This window comes from Microcebus murinus, chromosome 14 (assembly GCF_040939455.1).
Source record: "Microcebus murinus isolate Inina chromosome 14, M.murinus_Inina_mat1.0, whole genome shotgun sequence".
NCBI classification, from domain to species: Eukaryota; Metazoa; Chordata; class Mammalia; order Primates; family Cheirogaleidae; genus Microcebus; species Microcebus murinus.
In genome coordinates this window covers 50468489-50491081 of record NC_134117.1, presented here as the reverse complement: position 1 = coordinate 50491081, position 22593 = coordinate 50468489, and the positions used below count along the sequence as shown (strand labels likewise).

Here is a 22593-nt window from a genome sequence, read left to right as displayed (position 1 = left end):
TATCCTGTCTCATGGCATCATAGTCACAGCAGAGTTCTGGTGTGTTTAAGATGGTGAGGCTTCTTTCTGTAGAAATCTGTCTAATGACACAGAGTGAGAATATGGTTAATAAATGACATAAAGAGAGAGCGAATGCAAATGTCTTACAAATTACATTACTTGACATTTTCAATCACTAACCCTCCAAAGTATGTTCTAATTTACTAAAATAAACCAAGAATCCAATTTCGTATGAGCTCCCTTTGCTTAATTATTAGTAGCAGACAGGATTCTGTGATCCACTGTAATTTGTCACCTTCGTCTTTATCTAGAATCTGACTTAAAAATGAATGGGAGAATTTTGATTCAGCAGAACTGATTTCATAACTCATCTGTGTTATAGAGCAGAAATGAATAAATGTTTGCTGAATATATCACATATGCTTTGCTCATCAAAATGTTCAGTTTCCCTTCCTTCTCAAAATATAAGTTCTGAGAGATCTTCCTTGTTTGTTGGGTGACCTGTTCTGCATAGATATTTTTACAGAGGCAAGTCAGGTCCCATGCCAATATAGCAAAATATCATGCAAGCAGCTACTTTTTCATAAATTTGTTTGTTTCCATGATTGGAATGTGAGAGCTCTTTTAATGCTTCCTCATTATGATTTGAAATCACACATTCATTATAACTTTTTTCTTTAAAAGCAGCAGTGTATCCTAAAACTTGAAGGTTTTTTTTTTTTATGAAGTATGCTCTTTTATTAGAATGAGGACTAAACAGGCATCTTATTCATGCAATAACGTTCATTGTACTTAGGATACAGTTTCTAACTATTTATCATTGCCCCTAATTATTTCATTGAAAGATACTTAGGTAGCATTTGTTATCACTATATTATGCATGGGAGAAACCGAGGCTCATTATGGACTTATTTCTGTGTTAGGTAGCTGGGAATTTGAGAAAAATATGATGCTATCCTAATGATCTGCTTTTGCTTTTAATTTCAGTTTCAAAGGACATTTGAGTCCCTTAAAAATGTTTCCAACAAATCTGACCTCCAGAAAACCTACCAGAAGCTTGGGAAAGAGCTGGAAGATTTGGATTATTTAGCCTCCAAACGTCAGCAGGTAGGAATCAGAGCTCTTGTTGGCAGAGGAAATGAACTAAAACTTTAGGCTTCCCACCATTCTGCCTATAGAGGTGCAGGTGGGTCTGAGGAGACTTATCTTAATGGTTAGGACAGTGATAGCCTGTGCCGCACTGATCTGCTGTTTTCATGCGGCTCCCTGCAGGGTTCAATGTGGTCCTTGCTTTTAGATGTGTACTTTAGGGGGTTCCACATATGTTCTTATACCTCTCTGAAATAAAACTCCTGCTGGTTTGTGAGGGTCCAACTACCCTTTGACCAAGGACACCTCAGTGGCATAAAGGAAACCTCTATAATGGCTTGGCCAGATGGCTTTTATATTTGACAGGGGGTTACCCGAGGAGAAAAATCACCTGAAGACAAGTAAAAGGTTGTGGATGTACATAAAATATTAAAGAAAAGAATCATAACTATGCCAAAATATGAATTGAACTTTAATTTTCTTTGATTTTTGAAGATGAGTAAAAATTTGCTTAATGTGGAAGGTTGAAGGAAAATATACTTTACAAACACAAGGTAAACTTTTGTACTGTTTCTTTTAGAATTGGTACTTTACAACTTAATAAACATAATGATTAAATATTCTGTGTTTTGAGAACTGCTGCAGTAGCTAACTGCTCTTCCTATGCGGGATCTTCTCCAGTTTCTTCATAGCCACTAGATGTCAGGTTTGTCAAGATTTTACTCCCATCAAATGTTTATTCTGATCAGAACAGCCAGTTTAGATGTTTAAATTAGGTTGCATGAAATTCGGGAATGTGCTCAATGATGGATAGCGCCTAGAAAAATGACTAAATGGCTGATTTGCATGGCTAGGCATCGAGTCCATCACTTCAGAGTCTTTCCTGTTAGCGTGGTGAAGTGTGTGACATTCTTGCCATTGCCTAATTCACAAGGTTTCTATCTTTTGGCTGGGAGTTTTCAAAGCAAGATTTCCTATATTTGGTTAAACCTCATTAAGTCAACTTGATATGGTGTAGAAATATTAGGTGAATAAGAGATTTGTGTTCTAGATCTTGCTCTATCACAGATGTCACATGGATGTTTAACTTTTCTATGACTCTGTTTTCCTGGAAGTTATATTTGCCTTGTAGAATGTTCCAAGGCAAATGAATTATTTTTGCACATACATTAATTTATATAAAAAAGGGCACAATTCATTTAAGTTTTTTTTTTAATTTAGTGATGGTCTAGGAGGTATTAGCAAATGTGATAGAAGCAGTCACAGTTACTGAGAGATAATACAGTAAGCTCCCAGATAACGCCGCTTAAAATTCACTGTGAGTCACTGCTCTGGCCTATGCAATTTTTAGTACAGTTTTGTTTCCAAGACCACATTTGACCACTGAGGCGTATTTGAGCTCAGTGGTCAAATAGAGCTCAGTAGTCACTGTCTTCTACTCTTATCCTTTCTCATTAGCACGTTTTCAGTGATTAGATTCTTACATTAGCTAATTGTAAATTTGGAAGAAGGTGAATGCTTCAAGGGCAGAAAGGTAGGACTCTAGGAGAATGGCATTGAGGAAAGATAGGTAAATTGCATGTATGTGAGGAAAAGATAAGCATGTGGACTGCGTGTATATACATGTATATATGAAAATCATATATGCTATTTATTAAATGACAACAATATACCATGTATTACGATTAAGTCATTGAATGCTTATAAAAACACAGTGGGGTAGGTTTTGTTAGCAATATTTTACAGAAGAGAAAACTGTTAATAGTGTAAAGTAACTTGCCGAAGGTCACTGCACTATTAAGGCATGAAGCTGGGATTCAAATCTCAATCAGCCTTACTCCAAACTTGGAGTGTTATGTTTTCTCGATGGGCAGGGTTCAAAGGGTCAAAACATTAGCTCTTCTCTTACTTGGTGGGACTTGTCTTTTATTTCCCATCCTATTCCTTTAAAGCTCCAAAATTCTATTAAGCAGACACTAGACAGTGTTTTTCTCCTTATGGAAAAGATTCAGGTTTCTGTGAAGTTGCTAATTTAGCAAGAAAGCTTCCTTGTTATAAGGCAGTGTTCTTTGTACCAGAGAATTAGTCATGGTTTGTCCCTGATCCAACCATATTTATCATTCCTCATTGCAACAGAACATAAACTCCATAAGGACAGGGCCTTGTCTGTCACCTTTAATGCATATCCTATCCAGTGCTCACAACAGTATCTCAACTCATGGCAAATGCTCAATAAATATTATTGGTGGTATTGTTGCTATGAACAACAAAGCATGCCAAAAGTTTGGGCCTCAGAATATAAGCAATTTAAATCAATGTGTTTTGCTATACTTTTAAAATGCAAAAGGGCATTAGCCCTTAGCTTCCTGGACAGATTGTTCCTTGCTCTATGTATTATTTAAGTTTTTTCCTAACATATTTCATTCTTCTATTCATTTCTTTAAACAAACAGAAGATGCCCATGTTACCTGAGCTTTGAATTCTGGATGTCCAATGAATCGACTATAATTATTTTCTTGGACTCATTCACTACATTTTTTCTGTCCCTCTCTGTGATATTTTTAACATCATTTTTGAGAGATTTCTTTCCCAGTACCAGATAGCCTCTCAGAGTATCTGCTTTCTTTCCTAGGTGTGAATTTAGCTTTTTTTTTTTTTTTTTCCTTCTTAAAGAGTGAGTGCTTGTACTTCAGCTATTCCTTGTGTCAGGGCACAAGCATCTCTACATTTTCTTACTTTCAAAAAGACTAATGTTGCAAATAGCTTTGATTGGAAAACGTGAGAGAGGAAGCTGTGATAGATGAGGTGGTGGGTTTACTGGTATGAGTCAGCCTAAAGTAAAAGGATGACAAAACAGGATTAACCTGAGAATCTGGAGACTCTTTCAGTTCTCACTATCTGCAGATGCAATCTTGGAGTTTATCTGCTTGGACTGCTTGGTTTTTATCCTCCTTGTTGGTGTGACATAGGAATGGTAACAGCAAGCTCTAGCTATTACATAGATCCCAGATTTATGTATCAATTTGAGAGGTTATAAATCAAGAGATTTCCTTGGGGCTTTGGGATTGTGAAGTAAAATAAATTAAGATTTGATAACGTGGACTCTAATTTAATTCCTTCCTCTCTTCTTTTACCCGTAATATATATAATAACATTATAAAACACATTTCCTTTCCAGAGGCTTCTGAGGTCCTTTGATATAAATTTGTGATTTCAACATTATATAAATTAAAGTGTATTTTCATGTTGATGTGAAATATATAAAATTAAAACATTGTACTTCAGGTATACATCCACTTTGGAACACATCACATATCCCAATCCTTGTCTCCCTGATCATGGCATGATATTCTTGTCTTCTGACCTTTGCATAAAGTTTACATAACTTGGTATTTAGAATATATAGCTCCTTTCTGTTTACATACTTATTTAAGTAGTTATTCCCATTCTTTAAAGTGAAAGTAAAGTCTAGCCTCCCTCATGACACCACTTCCTATGACCTCTAGTCAGCATGTAAACTCTTCACTTTGAGGCCTTCACTGACTACTTACTTAAAAAAACAATCCTTTCCCTTTCCAATATTATCCATCCTTTTTTGTATCTTCACTTTTTGCCATTCTTAGCTTTTATGTGTCATATGATTTAGTATCTGATTAGTTATATATTTATTGAGAATCCATGTAGTGCTGTGGTTAAAGTGTGGAATTTGTAGTAGTTAGCCCAACATGGTTAGACTATTTGTACTGCCTTGGGAACTGAGTTTCTTCTTTTAAAACATTAGGAAAATAATACCTAACTTACTGTCTGTTTTGAGAAAACAATATATAAAGTAAGTCCTTTAAGGTACATATAAAGAATTTAGCACAGCACCTGGCATGGATTTAGTATTAAGTAGTAGCTATTATAGTGTTGTTTTGTGTTGTTCTCAGAAGCCATTGTCCTAAATGGTTTATAAGTTCCATGAGGATATGGATATATTCTCTATTTTATATAGTTTTGTGCTGCACATACTGTCTAGCATTGTTCTGAACATAGGAGATGGCATATTTTTGGACTTACATGCTCTTAACGGTTAGTGATCTGTGTCACAAAAAGAATATGTTGGTACATCCTCAAAAAGGGAGTTGCAACATTTGGTTCTAATGTTTTTAGGTGGTGTCTCTTGATGGACAGTGAAATTAAGGTCCTGAGTACTTCTGCTTAGGGTCCTTAGCATGGGCTATTTCCTTTATTTCATGCATGTAGATAGCCTTTTCACTTTTTTTTCAGATTTTGTTCAAATAATATTTTAATTTAAATTGAGGCCTTCACTGACTACTTACTTAAAAAAGCAATCCTTTCCCTTTCCAATATTATCCATCCTTTTTTGTACTTAATTTTTCTCTATAGCACTGTTGGCTATCTAACTTATGAGCCAATTAACTGGACTCTGTGTGTTATATATAATATCACATATAATAATATATATTATAATCTATAAGGACAGACTATATAAAATATAAAAGGACTCTTTTTTGCCATGTTTATATTTAGAGGATGCATGACTCCCTAATTTAAAATAACTGACTGGTCCAGGGAGAATGGAGTGGAAAGAGGCATCTCTTCCTCAGCAATGAGATAGTCACTATTTGCACTTGAATAATAATAATAATAATTAATCCTCATCACTGGGATTTCATTTAGTCATTTGGTTACATATTTGACAAATAGTAATTAGAATTCAGAAAATGTAGTTCTAGGCATCAATAATACATATTGACATTTTCAAAACTAAGTTTTAGATAGTTCTTTGACCATTTACATTTTTTAAAATAACATTGGAACCAATCATCAGTGATACTAAACTACTATTTTGAGATTCTCATGTGAGCTGGAGGATTTTTGTTTAAGTGCTTTAAATATATGATCTCATTTAATCATCTGACCTACTCTTCAGTTTAGATATTATTAGTTTGATTTCTAAGATGAGAAAACTGAGGCTCAGAAGGCTAAGGAAATTTTTTATGATACTTCTACAAAAAAATAAAAAAAATTAGCCTGGTGTCTTGGCACACACCTATACTTCTAGCTACTCAGGACCTTGAGGTAGGCAGATTGCTTGAGCCCAAGAATTTGAGGTTACAGTGAGCTGTGATCATGCCACTAAACTCCAGCCTCGGTGACAGAGTGAGACTCTGTCCTCCCTCCCCAAAAAGACGAAAAAACCCCAAAACAAAACAAAACTAAAATATCAACAACAAAAAGTCCTAGAATTCTACTTGTTATTCCTGGTCTTTTTCATAATAGTCACCCTAACAAGTTTGAAAGACAAGAGATAACAAGAGTTGGTGATGATATGGAGAAAAGGGAACTCTAGCACATTGTGGATGGCAATGTAACTTGGTACAGTCATTATGTAAAAAGTATGGCGGTGCCTCAAAAAATAAAAAATAGAGCTACTGTAAGACCTATCTAGAATCTACAAAGAACTCAATCAAATCAATAAGAAAAAAGTCAAACAACCCCATTAAAACGTGGGCAAAAGACATGAATAGAAGCTTTTCAAAAGAAGACAGATTAATGGCCAAGAAACATATGAAAAAATGCTCAACATCTCTAATCATCAGGGAAATGCAAATAAAACCACAAGGAGATATTACCTAACCCCAATGAGAATGGCTTTCATCAAAAAGTCCCCAAACAATAGATGTTGGCATGGATGCGGAGAAAAAGGAGCACTTATACACTGTTGGCGGGCCTGCAAACTAGTATAACTTCTATGAAAAATAGTATGAAGATTCCTCAAAGAACTAAAAGTAGACCTACCATTTGATCCAGCAATCTCACTGCTGGGAATTTACTCAAAGAAAAAAAAAAAGTCGTTTTGTTAAAAAGACACTTGCACTTGAATGTTTATAGCAGCACAATTCACAATTGAAAAGATGTGGAATCAACTCAAGTGCCCATCAATTCATGAGCAGATTAATAAAATGTGGTATATGTATACCATGGAGTGCTTTAGTCAGCCATAAAAAAATGAATTAATATCTTTTGCAACAATCTGGATGGAACTGGGTATCATTTTCCTAAGTGAAGTATTGCAAGAATGGAAAAATAAACACCACGTGTACTGCCTGTTAAATTGGAACTAACTGATCAGCACTCGTGTGCATACATGGAAGTTTGGAAATTAAGCAGGTGGGAAAGGAGCAGAGAAGATGAGTGAAATAATACCTAACAATGTACACTATCTGGGTGATGGACACATATATAACTTTGACTCAAGCAGTACAAAAGCAATCCACATAACCCAAACATTTGTATCCCCATAATATTCTGAAATAAATAAAAAAGACCTATCAATCCCACCTCTGGGTATATATCCAAAGGAATTGAAATCATTATCTTGAAGAGATATCTGCACCCATGTTCATTGCAGCATTATTTACAACAACCAAGATATGGAAACAAACTAAATGTTCATTGACAGATGAATAAATTGAAAAATGTGTTTTATGTAGTATATAGTAGAATATTATTCAACCTTTAAATAGAAGGAAATCCTGCCTTTGGTATGACATGGTTGAACCTGGAGGACATTAATGCTAAATGAAATAAGTCAGGCAGAGAAAGACACATACTCTATAATCTAACTTATATGTGGAATCTAAAAAAATCTAACTCACAGAAGCAGAGACTACAGGGATGATTTTCAGGGACTGGGAGGTAAGGCAAATGAGGAGATGTTGATTAAAAGGTACAAACTTTCAGTTATAAGTTGAACAAGTTCTGGGGATTTAATGTGTAGCATGAGTGGTGAGGGATGTGCTAATTTGATTGTGTTAATCATTGCATAATGTTTTCATAGTTGTGTTTGCCCATATTTATATATCAAACCATCATTTTGTACACCTTGAATATATTCAATCTTTGTCAATTAAATATTTTAGAAGGAAAAAAAGAAAAAAAATCCAGATGAATAATGACTGACCACATGGAAATTCCTTATCATGGAACTCAAGAACTCTGAGAACACAAGACAATCATGTAGGAATCTTGTGGAAAAAATGCTTAGCAAAATAGAACTGAATAGTTCTGGGCTTATTGTTGTATTATAGCATGTAGAAAAGAGGAAGTTGATGAATTCCAATAATAATCTTAAATCATATAAAGACTTATAGGGAAGAAAATGTAATGGATCAGCCAGGATAATATTGGATTGGGAGTTATCTGTAAGGACAGTAAAAGTTAGAAATAACTTCCTATTGGGGTTAACACTAAAATAGACACTGTAAATATATTTTACTTAAGACCTTTAAAAATAAAGAACATATGCATCTGGAATTATTAAGATGCAATCTAAGGAAGAGTGTAATTGGGAGCTGGACTGAATAAACACTAAAAAGAGGTACTAAGCTTCTAGAACAATGGTTCTATAAGCAATGGATTCATTTCAGTAGCCTTTGTAAAATGAAATATGTTAATCGCTCAGTTGGGAGAAGAGTCTTCCCTTCCTTGTTCTGCAATTAATCAAACTCTCTTGAATGAGTTCCAATTGAATTATTTCTTTTAAGAGTAAGCGAACCAAAGACTGCTACATTAAAATATTCATGTCTGTCTCAGATGGTATTCTGTTTCGTATTTGCCCAATCAAGTAAAATGATTATTTATGCTATTTGGAAGCCTGTTTCTGAAGATCTCAAAGCATTTCAGACATCATTTAAAAATTTATTTCACAGGTATAAAACATGTTGAATTATTAAACAATGTGTTACAACCAAAGTTCAAACCAACCCAAGCATGTTTTATTCTATCCACTATATATGCAATTTTATTTTTATTCAATTGTACACAGTTTGTCTCAAATGAAAAAAGAATGTGGTATTAAATTTATTCTTGAGTTTTTGGATATATATAGAGAAAAGAAGGTTGGATATATCATTCAAGGTCATCTTGAGTCAGTAGCAAATTCAGAATTATTATTCACATTTCCTAATTTCTAGCTTATTGCAATAGCCACTTGACCATTTTCACTACTTCATAAACTGCAGATCTTTATAGGGTGATTTCTTTTTCTATAATTATAGTCTGAAAAAAAACCTTATGGATTTTTATATAAGAAACTTGCCCTTTATTTAAAAATGAATGATCAAAATGATGCATATTATACATTTGTTCTCCTTCTAAAATTTGATTTCCACATTGGATAGTTAATGGTCATGACAAGGAAGTGTCTTTTATTAAATTAGTAAAGTAAAAAGATTACAGAGACATCTTTTAAGTCCTAAAGGTTGCTATTCTGTTTGCATCTGTTGTCTCTGGAGTTCAGTTTATTGATGGCACTTAGGTAGAAAGCCGTTGAATCAAGCACTAGTTGATTTTCATGCACTAGAAAAGATTTATTAATTTTTACAAGGTTGTTTGCTATCTGATAGTTTGCCTTGCGGGCAGCTTATAGCTACTTTATAGTGGGGAATGTTTATTGGAATAATTAATTCTTTGTTATGGGTTGTTTCAGAATTTACATTGCTGATAGGAATTTCAGAGATGGTAAAAAACTTCAGCATTGCATTAATGTGATGCTTATTTGTGCATGTTTTATGTTGACACACCTTAGTCCATAAGGTTGTTGCTAAAAGTTATTATTGAGGAAAAATAATAGAAAAGTCCTAAAAAGATTAACTCTGAAAATGATATCTATCTCTGTTTTATAGCTTGAAAATGGTATGTGCATGAGAAGAGGATAATCTTTCGCTGCTAAAATTATGACCTCTGGTGGTTTAAGATGCAAACTACCAAGGGTATCCTAGACCAGAGAACGTTAAACTAAAGGAAGAGTCTTTAATTATTAATTATGGATGGAATTATGGATGGAATTAATAATGGATAGTAATATGATATCCATTATCACAAATTTTATAGTTTATTTTTATAGTTTTAGCTTTATGAAGTATAATTAACTAGAAATTGTACATATTCAAGGTGTACAATGTGGTGTTTTGACATACATATACATTGTGAAATGAGTACCACAATGAAGCTAATTAATATATCCATTGTCTCACAGTTACTTTTTTTATGGTGAGAATATGTAAAATCTACTCTCTTTGCAAATTTCAAATATATAATGCATTATTATTAACTATAGTCACTATGCTGCATATTAGGTTTCCAGAATTTCTTCATCTTGTAACTGAAAGTTTGTACCCTTTACCAATATTTGCTCATTTCTCCTACTCCCCTACTCCTAGAAACCACCTTTTTTAGATTTCACATATCAGTGAGATTATGTAATATTTTTTTTCCTGTATCTAGCTTATTTCATTTAGCATAATGTTCTACAGGTTCATCCATGGTATCAAAAATGGCAGGTTTTTCTTTTTGAAGGCTTAATAATATTCCATCTTATATAGAATAAATAAATAAATATTATATATATAACTTTTTAAATCCATTCATCTGTTAAGGGATACTTATAGGTTGTTTCTATATCTTGACTATTGTGAGTAATGCTGCAGTGAGTATGGGAGTGCAAATATCTCTTCAAGAAATTGATTACATTTCCTTTGAATATGTACTCACAAGTGAGAGCGCTAGATTATATAATAGTTCTACTTTTTTATTTTTAGGAACTTCCATACTATTTTCCATAATGGCCATACCAATTTACATTCCCACCAGCAATTAATGGGTTCCCTTTTCTGCCCACCCTAACCATCACTTGTATTTTTTGAATTTTTGATAATAGCCATCCTAATAGGTGTAGATGTGAGGATATCTTATTGTGTTTTGAATTTACATTACTTTGATGATTAGTGATGTTGAGCACCTTTTCATATACCTGTTGGACATTTGTATGTCTTCCTTAGAAAAATGTCTATCAGGTCCTTTGCCTACTTTTAATTGGGTTATTTGTGGTTTTTTGTTTGTTTGTTGTTGATTTTGGGTTGTATGAGTTCCTTATGTATTTTGGATATTATCCCTTATTAGATATATGGTCTGAAAATATTTTCTCGCATTCTATGTTGCCTTTTCATTTTGTTGATTGTTTACATTGCTGTGCAGAAACTTTTTGGTTTGATATTGTTCCATTTAATTATTTTTGCTTTTGTTGTCTATACTTATGGGGTCATATTTAAAAAATAATTGCTAAGACCAATGCCACAGAGTTTTTCCCCTATATTTTCTTATAGAAGTTTTATGGTTTCAGGGCTTATGTTTAAATCTTTAATCCATTTTTGAGTTAATTTTTATGTATAGTAAAAGATAAGAATAACATTTCTTTTTTTTTTTTTTTGCATGTGGATGTCCAAAATTTTCAACCCCATTTACTGAAGAGACTATCCATTCCCCATTGTGTATTCTTGGCATCTTCATCAAAAAGTAATTGACTGTATATGAATGATTCTATTTCTGGGATTTCTATTGTGCTCCATTGGTCTATATGTCTGTTTTTATGCCAGTACTATACTTCTTTGATAACTATAGATTTGTAATATAATTTGAAATTAGAAAGTGTAATGCTTCCTGCTTTATTCTTCTTGCTCACGATTGCTCTAGCTATTTGTGTTTTTAAAAATAGTTCCACACACATTTTAGGATTATTTTTCTATTTCTTTGAAAGATGCCTCTGGAAATTTGATGGGTATTGCATTGAATCTGTAGATCACTTTGGGTTGTATGGTAATTTTAACAATATTGATTCTTTTGATTTGACCATAAGATATCTTTCCATTTATTTATGTCTTCTTCAATTTTCTTCACCAATGATGTATAGTTGCCAGTGTACAGGTCTTTCACCTCCTTGGTTAAATTTATTCCTAAGTATTTTATTTTATTTTATTTTATTGTAACTATTGTAAATAGGATTATTTTCTCTTCCAGATAGTTCATGTTAGTGTATAGAAATGCTACTGATTTTTGCATGTGATTTCATATTCTGCAACTTTACTGAATTCATTTATTAGTTTTAAAAATTTTTTGATGGTGTCTTGAGAGTTTTCTATATATAAGATCATGTCGTCACCAAACAGGGACAATTTAACTTTTTCCATTTGTTTGTGTCATCTGTGATTTCTTTCCTCGGAGTTTCATAATTCTCTCTGTAGAGATCTTTCACTTCCTTGGTTAAGTATCTTCTCAAGTAATGCATTTTTTGGTAGCTATTATGAATGGCATTAAGGCTGTGATTTGACTCTCAGCTTGATTGTTATTGATATATAGAAATGCTACTGATTTTTATAACCTGAAACTTCGCTAAATTTATTTATCAATTCCAGGAGACTCTTGGTGGAGTCTTTGGGATTTTCTAGATAAGAGATCATATCATCAATGAAAAGCAATACTTTGACCTCCTCTTTCCCTATTAGGATAGCCTCTATTTCTTTCTCTTGTCTGATTACTCTGGCTAGGACTCCTAGCACTATCTTGAATAGAATTCGTGACAGTGGGTACTCTTGTCTTGTTCCTGTTCTTAGGGAAAATGCTTTCAACTTTTCCCCATTCATATTATGTTGCCTGTGGGTTTGTCATATATGGGTTTTGTAATTTTGTGGTATGTTCTTTCTATGCCTAGTTTGTTGAGGGTTATTATCATGAAAGGGTGCATAATTTTGTCAAATACTTTTTCTGCATCTATTGAGATGATCATTTGGTATTTGTTTTTGCTTCTGTTTATGTGGTGGAAACACATTTATTGATTTACATATATTGAGCTATCCTTGAGTCTCTGGAATGAAGCCCACTTGGTCTTGGTGGATTATTTTTTTGATGTGCTGTTAAATTTAGTTTGCTAGTGTTTTATTGAGGATTTTTTCATGTATATTCATGAGGTATATTGGTCTTTTTTATGTTGTGTCCTTTCCTGGCTTTGGAATCAAGGTGATTCTGGCTTTGTAGAATGAATTGGGGAGGATTACCTTCTTCTCAATGTTATGGATAATTTCTGTAGTATGGGTACCAGCTCTTCTTTGGAAGTCTTTGTAAGAATTCGGCTGTGAATCCATCTGGTCTGGGGCTTTATTTTTGTTAGAAGATTTTTTATTACTGCTCCTATCTCACTGCTCATTATTGGTTTGTTCAGGAGTTTTATCTTTTTCTGATTGAGTCTTGGAGGTTGTGTGTTTCTAGGAATTTGTCCATTTTCTCTACGTTTTCTAGTTTATGTGCATAGACATTATTGTAGGATTCATGAATGTTTTGTATTTTTATGGTGTCAGTTGTAATGTCTCCTTTTTCATTTCTGATTGAGCTTATTTGGGGCCTTTCTTTTATATTCCTGGTTAATTTAGTAAGAGGTCTATCGATTTTGTTTACCTTTTCAAAAAACTAAATTTTTGTCTTGTTGATCCTTTGTATTATTATTTTTTGTTTTACATTTCATTTAGTTCTGTTATGACCTTTGTTATTTTTTCTGTTCTTTTGTAGTTCCTTGCGATATGACATTAGGTTGTTTATTTGTGATCTTTCTGACTTTTTGATGTGGGAATTTAAGGCTATGAATTTTTGCCTTAGGAGCACTTTTGCTGCATCCCATAGATGTTGATACTTGTGTTCCCTTTGTTGTTCAGTTTGAGGAATCTTTTGATTTCCATCTTAATGTCATTATTGACTCAGTAATCATTCAGCAGCAGATTGTTTATTTTCCATGACTTTGTATAGATTTCAGTGTTTCTCTTGGAGTTGATTTCTAGATTTATTCCACTGTGGTCTGAGAAGATACATGGTATGATTTCGGTGTTTTTGAATTTGTTGAGACATGTTTTGTGGCCTAAGACATGATCAATCTTGGAGAATGTCCCATGTGGTTATGAGAAGAATGTATTATATATTTGGTAGTTTTGGGGTAGAATGTTTTGCAAGTGTCTGTTAGGTCTGTTTGTTTTAGAGTCCCATTTTAAGTCCAGTGTTTATTTATTTAATTTTTCCTTTGATGATTTGTCCAGCTTGCCAGTGATATGTTAAAGTCTCCAGCAATTATGATGCTACTAGAAGATTTATTTCTTTGCTCATCTTGGATATAATTTGCTTTATGTATCTGGGAGCTCCTGTGTTGGGTGCATAAATATTTAGGATTGTTGTGTCTTCTTGTTGAATTGCTCCATTCACCATTATATTTTGATCATGTTAGTCTTTCTTTACCATTGCTTACTTAAAGTCAATTTTATCTGATATGAGAATGGCTATACCTGCTCTCTTTTGGTTTCCATTTGTGTGGAGTATTTTTTCTGCATTCTTTCACGTTCAGTCTGTTTGCATCCTTGTGGTTTAGATGTGTTTTCTGGAGACAGTAGATACTTGGGTTGTGTTTTTTCACATGTTCAGCCAGCCTATGTCTTTTGAGTGGAGCATTCAGATCATTAACATTGAGTGATAGAATTGATATGTGGTATGTTGTTCTGTTCATTACACTGGGTGGTACCTTAATGCTTTGTTTCTCTCTTGTGCTATTGTTTTATAAAAGTTGTGAACTTTAGCTTTTTTGGGTGATTTTACACTGGTGGATATCTATTGTCCTGGTTCATGTATAATGTAGTTCTGAGTATTTCCTGTAGGGCATGTCTGATCATGACAAATTCCCTAGTGTTTGCTTGTATGGAAAAGACTTGATTTCTTCGTTAATTGTGAAACTTAGGTTTGCATGATACAAAATCCTAGGCTGGCAATTCTGTTTAGGAATATTGACAATGGCGTTCCAATCCCTTTTGGCTTGTAAGGGCTCTGCTGAGAATTCTGTAGTTAGCCTGATGGGTTTTCCTTTGTAGGTTAGTTGTTGCTTTCATCTTTCTTGTAGAATTTTCTCCTTCGTTTTGACTTTGGCCAGTTTTACTACTACGTGTGTTGGAGTTTTCCTATTAGCTATGAATCTTCCTGGTGTTCCATGACCTTCTTGTATATGAATGGCTGAGTCTTTGGTTATACCAGGGAAGTTTTCATCAGTAATTTCCTTGAATGGATTTTCCATGCTTTTAGCTCTTTTTCTTCTCCCTCAAGGATACCTATAATTTGTATGTTAGTTTGCCTGGTATAGTCCCATATCTTTCTAAGTGATTGCTCAGTCTTTTTTATTCTCTTCTCTGCCTCTTTGAATGACCAGGTTAGCTTGAAAGCCTTGTCTTCAAGCACTGAGATTCTTTTTTCTCCTTGGTTTATTCTGTGTTGAAGCTTTCTGCTGGGTTTTGAAATCCTCTTAAATACTCTTTCATTTCTTTAAGATCTATTATATCCTTTCTTATGATGTCTAGCTCTTTAGTGACTTTTTCATTGATTTCCTGATGCATATTTTTGGCTTCTTTTTGTTGGTTTTCAACTCCATTCATCTTATTTGCTATCCGTAGTCTGAATTTCGTTTCTATCATTTTAGCAATTTCCTTGTGGTTGGAGTCCACTACTGTAGTTCCATTGTGATCCCTTGGGGGTGTCAAACTTTTTTTTTTTTCATGTTGCCAGAGTTCTTTTGCTGGTTTCTTCTCATCTGAATCCTCTTTTTTTGGCTAAGGGCTAATAGCTTTGCAGGGTACCTGTTCCCCTTTGCTGGGGACTCTCCTACTTAATTAGAAGAGGGACGATCCCTAGATGGCGCTCTTTTTCTACTCTGAAATATTGACATTGCAGGGGAGGGGTGTGTGCACTAAAAGCCTGTAGTGTAGCTGTTCTGTTTTGTCCTATTCACCTGATTGTCACAGTTCAAGCCAGTGCTGGATGATCTTTGTGTGGGGTGGTGGGTTGTTCCCCAGGTTGTTGTAGGAAGTTTGCGTTGGGGGCAGGATGAGACCCTTAGTGTTGAGGGGATGGTTCTGCCCAGGGTCTCCCTCCAGAAGTGACAGTGGCAGCTGGGTGAGTCTATCTAGGCAGTGGTTGTGTGTGCCCAGGCTGTGGGCCTTTGCTGGAACCAGGTCCAGGTGTGATGGTGGCTTGAGACTGGGGGTCCCTGGCAGGGCATTGCATCTTGGGCAGTTCTGCCAGCCCAGCAACAGTGGCAGAAACTCAGGGGTAGGATCTTGGGGTATAGGTGCAGCACTAGAATCTTGGGGAGGTGTTCGAGGCCTTGTGGGAGCTCTGAAGCCAAAGGGGTGGAGCCTGGGCTCTGGTGTTAAACCGTCAGAGCTGGAAAGGCACACAGAAGCAGGATCATGCAGGCAGCATGCTGTTCTAACCTGGGGCATGTAGGCAGGGCTGTGCAGGTGGCGAGGTGTTCCAAACTTGGGGATGGAGGCAGGGCCACGTAGGCGGTGGGGTATTCCACCAGCTCCCAGACTGTGGATACCAAGTTGTGCAGGTAGGGGTTGGTTCCAATAGCCCAGGAACCATGGAGTTCTCCCCATCCTCCCAGCCTCTGCTGAGGCAGTCACTCAAATTTTCTCAGGTCTAGCCTGCAGTGCCTAAGGCAACTCCTCTGCTCAGATCCCACACAGCTGGAGAGGAGGGGAGCTTGGCTCCTAGTCACAGGGTATATCTCAGGAAAGTGTCCACTCTGTCTGCTCCCTCCCCAGCCCATTGAGGGTGATGTGAAGGGTACTGCTGCAAAGCTGAGTCCCATGCAGACCTGTCACTGTGCACCTGAGAGCTCAGGATGACGTGAGCTGCAGAAACCCAGGATCAGCCGCCACTAGATCCTTACTGTGTCTGTTCTCTAGTACAGTGACTCTGCACAGACTCTAGGCAGTTTCCTAGTCTGTCCAGGCAGAGAGATCCGTGGTGGTGGAAGGAGCCCTCTCACAACTCGGTCACAGTGCCTGCAGGGTGAGCATGGCACCCCAGTGCTCTATTCTCCTAATCTTACCCAGGTGTAAATGCCTCCCACAGATTCCCTCAATTTTGTTGAATGAATTGCCGTCACCTTCTCCTACACTCTGAGTGTCCCATGTCACTTCTCTGGGGCTTCACAATATGCCTTTTGAGAAGAGGTATCCATAGGTAGGCATCTGCCTGCAATGTATGATCCTTTCCTTGAGAGTGGCATACTAGCTGCTTCTAGTTCACCATCTTCTGGAAATCTCTGAAATGCATTTTCTCCATCTATTGAGATGTTCATATGTTTTTGTTCTTCATTCTGTTAATGTGTGTATTACATATTTTGATTTATGTATGTTGAACAAATTTTGTATCCCAGGTATAAATCCCACTTGATCATGGTGAATGCTTCTTTTAATGTACTGTTGAATTCAGTTTGCTAGTATTTTGTTTAGGATTTTTGCATCTCTATTCATCAGGTGTACTGGCCTATAATTTTATTTTCTTGTAGTGTCCTTGTGAGGCTTTGGTATCAGGGTAATGCTGGTTTCGTAAATTGAGTTCCGAAGTGTTCCCTATTCTTCAGTTTTTTGGAAGAGTTTGAGAAGAATTGGTATTTATTATTAAAGACTATTATTTAAAAATGTTTGTAGGTTGCCTATTTGCTCTATTGATTGTGTCCTTGGCTATGCAGAAGATTAAAATTTTTTTTTAATTTCAGCATATTACAGGGGTACAATTGTTTAGGTTACATATATTGCCTTTGCCCCACCCTACAGAATGGGAGAAAATATTTGCATGCTATATATCCGATAAAGGGCTGATAACCAGAATATACAAAGAACTCAAGTACATTGGCAAGAAAAAAATCAAACAATCCATTAAAAAGTGAGCAAAATACATGAACAGAAAGTTTTCAAAAGAAGGTAGACTAATGGCCAACAAAACACATAAAAAATTGCTCAATGTCTCTAATCATCAAGGAAATGCAAATCAAAACTACAATGAAATATTATGTAACTCCAATGAGAATGGCTTTCTTCAAACTATTCCATCATTTAAATTACATTTATTTTCATAATTTAAAGTCAAAAGAGACTTTGTTATTTACACACACAAAAAATGTTTGCTAGAATTCAGCAGTGAAGCCATCAGGTCCTAGGTTTTTCTTTAATTAGAGTCTTTTTGTTACTGATTTAATCTTCTTATTCAAATCTGAGTTTGTTCATATTTTCTATTTATTAATGATTCAGTTTTGGTAGGTTTTATGTGTCTAGGAATTTATCCATTTCTTCTAGATTATCCAATTTGTTGGGATGTAATTGTTCATAGTAGTTTTTTTTTTTTATGATTCTTGGCATTTCTGTGGTATCAGTTCTAGTGTTTCCTCTTTCATTTCTGATTTTATTTGTTTAAGTCTTCATTCTTTTTTTCTTATTCTAGCTAAAAAGAATAATTTTAACGTGGGAGCAGTTGAGTCTAATGTATAGGGAGCTGAAGAAGATTAAGAATATAGGTCTTTAACTCTGGAGTGTCCACTGTGACTAGGCCAAACCGATCATGGGACCATCTGGCAACAGCATTTATCCCAGAAAAGCAAGCTTAATCACATATTTACTATACAACTAATGAAAATTATGATCTCAGACATATTCATATTAAATTTGTATACTTAAGCTGTGCATCTCTAGTTGTGTACACAATCAGAAAACCACAATGACTGTTACAGTGTCCTTGTCAGGCAAAAAGATTACTGCTGCAGCTACAGCTCTCCATGTTAATAGTAGTGTTGGGAGGGTGCAAGGGTACTACTGGCTATAATTCAAAAGGCAGTGTTGAAGCTGCTTAGATAAGACCAACAGTTCTGCTGACAGCAGAGTTTTAAACATGCACATACCAATCATGTAGGCTTTTGTAGATGTTAAGTTATTTATTTTGGGGGGACTGATTGTCTGAGGGCTGATTTAATATGTAATAAGTTTAGTTTGTTCCTTTATTTTTTTAAGGCATAGTTATTTTTGTTTTCTTACATATCATATTTGGACAGTTTCAAGTTTGCTATTTAGGAAGAAGTTAATAAGCTTTTATTAAAAGCCTGTCTCATGTTCCAAATGTGACAGTAGTAGAAACACTTGTGCTGAAATACATCTAGGTAAGGGAAAATGTCACTAGAAGATGGAACAGCATTGCTGGCTTGTTCTATATTTAGTTCAGTGATTTAGAAGGGTGTGTGTATGCATAGGTTTACTGTCATACACTCTAGTTTCAAATGACAAAAAAAATAAATTAATCTAATTAATATTTTTCATAGTCAATATCACATTTTAGATTGGATATCTTTGAATTTTTACAATGTAAATAGCTTTTCTTCTACGGTCAACTGACAATTGCATTCACTGGCCAAATAAACTATATTTAGCATAACAATTTTAGTATCACTTACAGGGTTTAGCAAGATGCTGCAATATCAATATGTAATGTACATTGCATTCCTCTTTTTCTATTGTATTATTATGAATCTAAATTTTAATCCTTTTTTCTACTGTAGTATATACATGCAAAATATTCTTATATTAATGCTGCTCATGTTATTATAGCATCTGGTAGCACTGTAGCTCAGTATTTATCATCTACTCCATTATAAAACCTTTCCAAAAGGTTCTGAAAGAGCTGTATGAGCCTATTAGATATATACACAATTAAGTAGGTAATGATCTGTGGTTGCAGCCATACAGCATCAACAGCTCATCTGTGGCTGATTTTCCAAGTGTGGTGCTGATTGTTTATAAGAAATACTTAGATTATAGGATGAAACTGTTTAGATTATTTTGAGAGTCTTTCATATTATATTTAACCTTACTGTTTGCTTAGTGAAGAAATTGTAATATTTCCTCCCTCTCATTTAGATGTTGATATTTATCTCTATTGTGCTAAGCTCTCCATCCAAACATTGGGAGTTACTAAAGCCCTTCTTGGTACTTTTGGTACAGAATGAAATGGTCCACCACATGTGTCATTGATGATAGCTATACATTCATATCTTCATTCTAATTTGTATTTGTAAAATTAAAGGTAATTGAATTTTGTTCATTTTCCCAACTTCAATGTGTTATTGAGAATAGTTACAATATTCTTGAAAGTTTTGATAATTATCACATGAGTTTAGAGAATCTAAATACAGGAATCTAAATACAGGAAATTATTCTGATAAGTCTCCAAGTTTTGAGGCTTCTTTGTCAGCTTTTGACAAGTGGAAGTCTCATTTTCTCAGGATAAAGGTATCACTTCTTACCTTGGGTCAGTGAAGCAAGTTCTGGGAGTGTGATACAGCATCATGTGAATAAAGAGGATTTTTGGTAAGCAACAGTGTGCATTTGTTAATAAGAAAATGCACACTGAAAGAAAGTTTTAGCTTGCCTTTTGCCCACTTTAACATAAACATACATCTATACCATATAGTAAGATTGAGCATAGTTAAGGTCAAACTCATTTAACAACTGGAGGAATTTATTTCACTAAGGATGGGAAATATTATATCCAAAGATGAAACTGAAGCAAAAACATTAAATATATCTGAATTTGTTTTAAACTTAGAATAAGCTGTCTTTTTGGAATCTATTTGAAGTCTATCAGGAAACATTTTATCTTGAAAACAGGGAGTAAATAATACTTGGCTTAAGATACTTAATATGTTTGACCTTTGTTATGTTAAAATAATGGGCTAGAATAGGATCGATCAAAAAAAGTATACTAATGGTGGGGTGTTCATGGAGAGAAGGAATCTTAAATTAGATTCTGTAATAAATAATGTATGATAAATAAGTTACCTCTTGGGAACATGTGGTTGGTGCTCATGAGTGACTTGTATCAGTCACTGAGCATTTTTTTCTATCCAAACACCTGGTCCTGCAGATATAGAGAATGTCTTGACATCTTTGTTACTCTATATTATTAGGTGGATTTGGAAAGGTTTATTTCTTACATTTGATGTAAGAATTGTTTGTGTACATTGCTGCTACAGAAAGTTAGTAATTTATTTCTTTTTTTTTTTTTTTCATTTTGGGATATTATGGGGGTACAAACATTTTGATTACATGTTATGACTTTGCCACACCCAAACCGTGATTTCAGGAATGCCCTTTCCCCGCTACAATGCTCACTAGGTCCATTAGTTGTGAGTTTACTCACCCCCAAGCCCCCAACCTCCAAAGAATATTACTACTGTGTGAGCACATTAGTGTCAATCAGTTAGTGCCAATTTGATGGCACTATCCAGGAAAATATAAGAGGTGCTAGATCACCATCGTTTTTTATAATTGAGTAGTATCCTATTGTACACATATACCATACTTTATTAATCCACTCAAGGATTGATGGGCACTTCGGTGTTTTCCACATCCTTGCAATAGTGAATTGTGCTGTTATAAACATTTGAGTGCAGATGTCTTTATTATAGAATGACTTTTGTTCCTTTGGGTAGATGCTTAATAGTACTATTGATGGATCAAATGGTATTTCTATTTTTAGCTCTTTGAGGTATCTCCAAATTTTTTCTACAGAGGTTGCACTAATTTGCAGTCCCACCAGCAGTGTAAGAGTGTTCCTATCTCTTCATGTCGTCACCAGCATTTGTTGCTTTGGGATTTTTTGATAGAGGCCAATTTCACTGGGGTTAGGTGATATCTTATTGTGGTTTTGATTTGCATTTCCCTAATGATTAGAGATGTTGAGCATTTTTTTTTTAGGTGTTTGCTGGCCATTATTCTGTCTTCTTTTGAAAAGTTTCTGTTCATGTCCTTTGCCCATTTATTGATGGGATTGTTTGATTTTTTCTTGTTGATTTTTTTTTGAGTTTTAGATAGATTCTTATTATCAGCCATTTATCAGATGTTCAGAGAGCAAATATTTTCTCCCTTTCTGTAGGCTCTCTATTCATTCTAATGATAGTTTCTTTGGCTGTGCAAAGCTTTTTTGATTGCTTTGGGGGTCTTCTTCATAAATTCATTGCCTAGGCCGATGTTTGAAAGAGTCTTCCCTACATTTTCTTCTAGGATTCTTAAGGTTTCATGCCTTAGGTTTAAGTCTGTTATCCATCTTGAACTGATTTTTGTAAGAGGTGAGAGATGGGGATCCAGTTTTTTTTTTTTTTTTTTGAGACAGAGTCTCGCTTTGTTGCCCAGGCTAGAGTGAGTGCCGTGGCGTCAGCCTAGCTCACAGCAACCTCAAACTCCTGGGCTCGAGTGATCCTGCTGCCTCAGCCTCCCGAGTAGCTGGGACTACAGGCATGCGCCACCGTGCCCGGCTAATTTTTTATATATATATCAGTTGGCCAATTAATTTCTTTCTATTTATAGTAGAGACGGGGTCTCGCTCTTGCTCAGGCTGGTTTTGAACTCCTGACCTTGAGCAATCCGCCCGCCTCGGCCTCCCAAGAGCTAGGATTACAGGTGTGAGCCACAGCGCCCGGCCGGGGATCCAGTTTTAATCTTCTACATGTAGTTATCCACTTTCCCCAGCACCATTATTGAAAAGAGATTCTTTTCCCCAGTGTATATTTTTGTCGGCTTTGTCAAAGATTAGATGACAATATGTGGATGGTTTCATCTCTGGATTCTCAGTCCTGTTCCAAAGGTCTATATCTCTGTTCTTGTGCCAGTCCCATGCTGTTTTAGTTACTATAGCCTCATACTACAGCTTGAAGTCTGTTAGACTGATACCTCCCAGTTTGTTATTTTTGCTTAAGATTGCTTTGGCTATATGAGGTATGCTCTGGTTCCATACAAGGTGTAGAAT

The 22593-nt window shown here is 35.2% G+C and overlaps 1 protein-coding gene across 2 annotated transcripts in view; it reads left to right on the top strand.

The window, feature by feature from the left end:
- The window catches only part of CTNNA3 (catenin alpha 3), a 1492617-nt gene that overhangs the window by 115371 nt on the left and 1354653 nt on the right, over window positions 1–22593 (top strand). For both annotated transcript variants that reach the window (XM_012762717.2, XM_012762715.2), the window contains exon 5: window positions 988–1107. In XM_012762717.2, the coding sequence (XP_012618171.2) occupies window positions 988–1107 (120 nt within the window). The remainder of the gene's footprint in view (window positions 1–987; window positions 1108–22593) is intronic.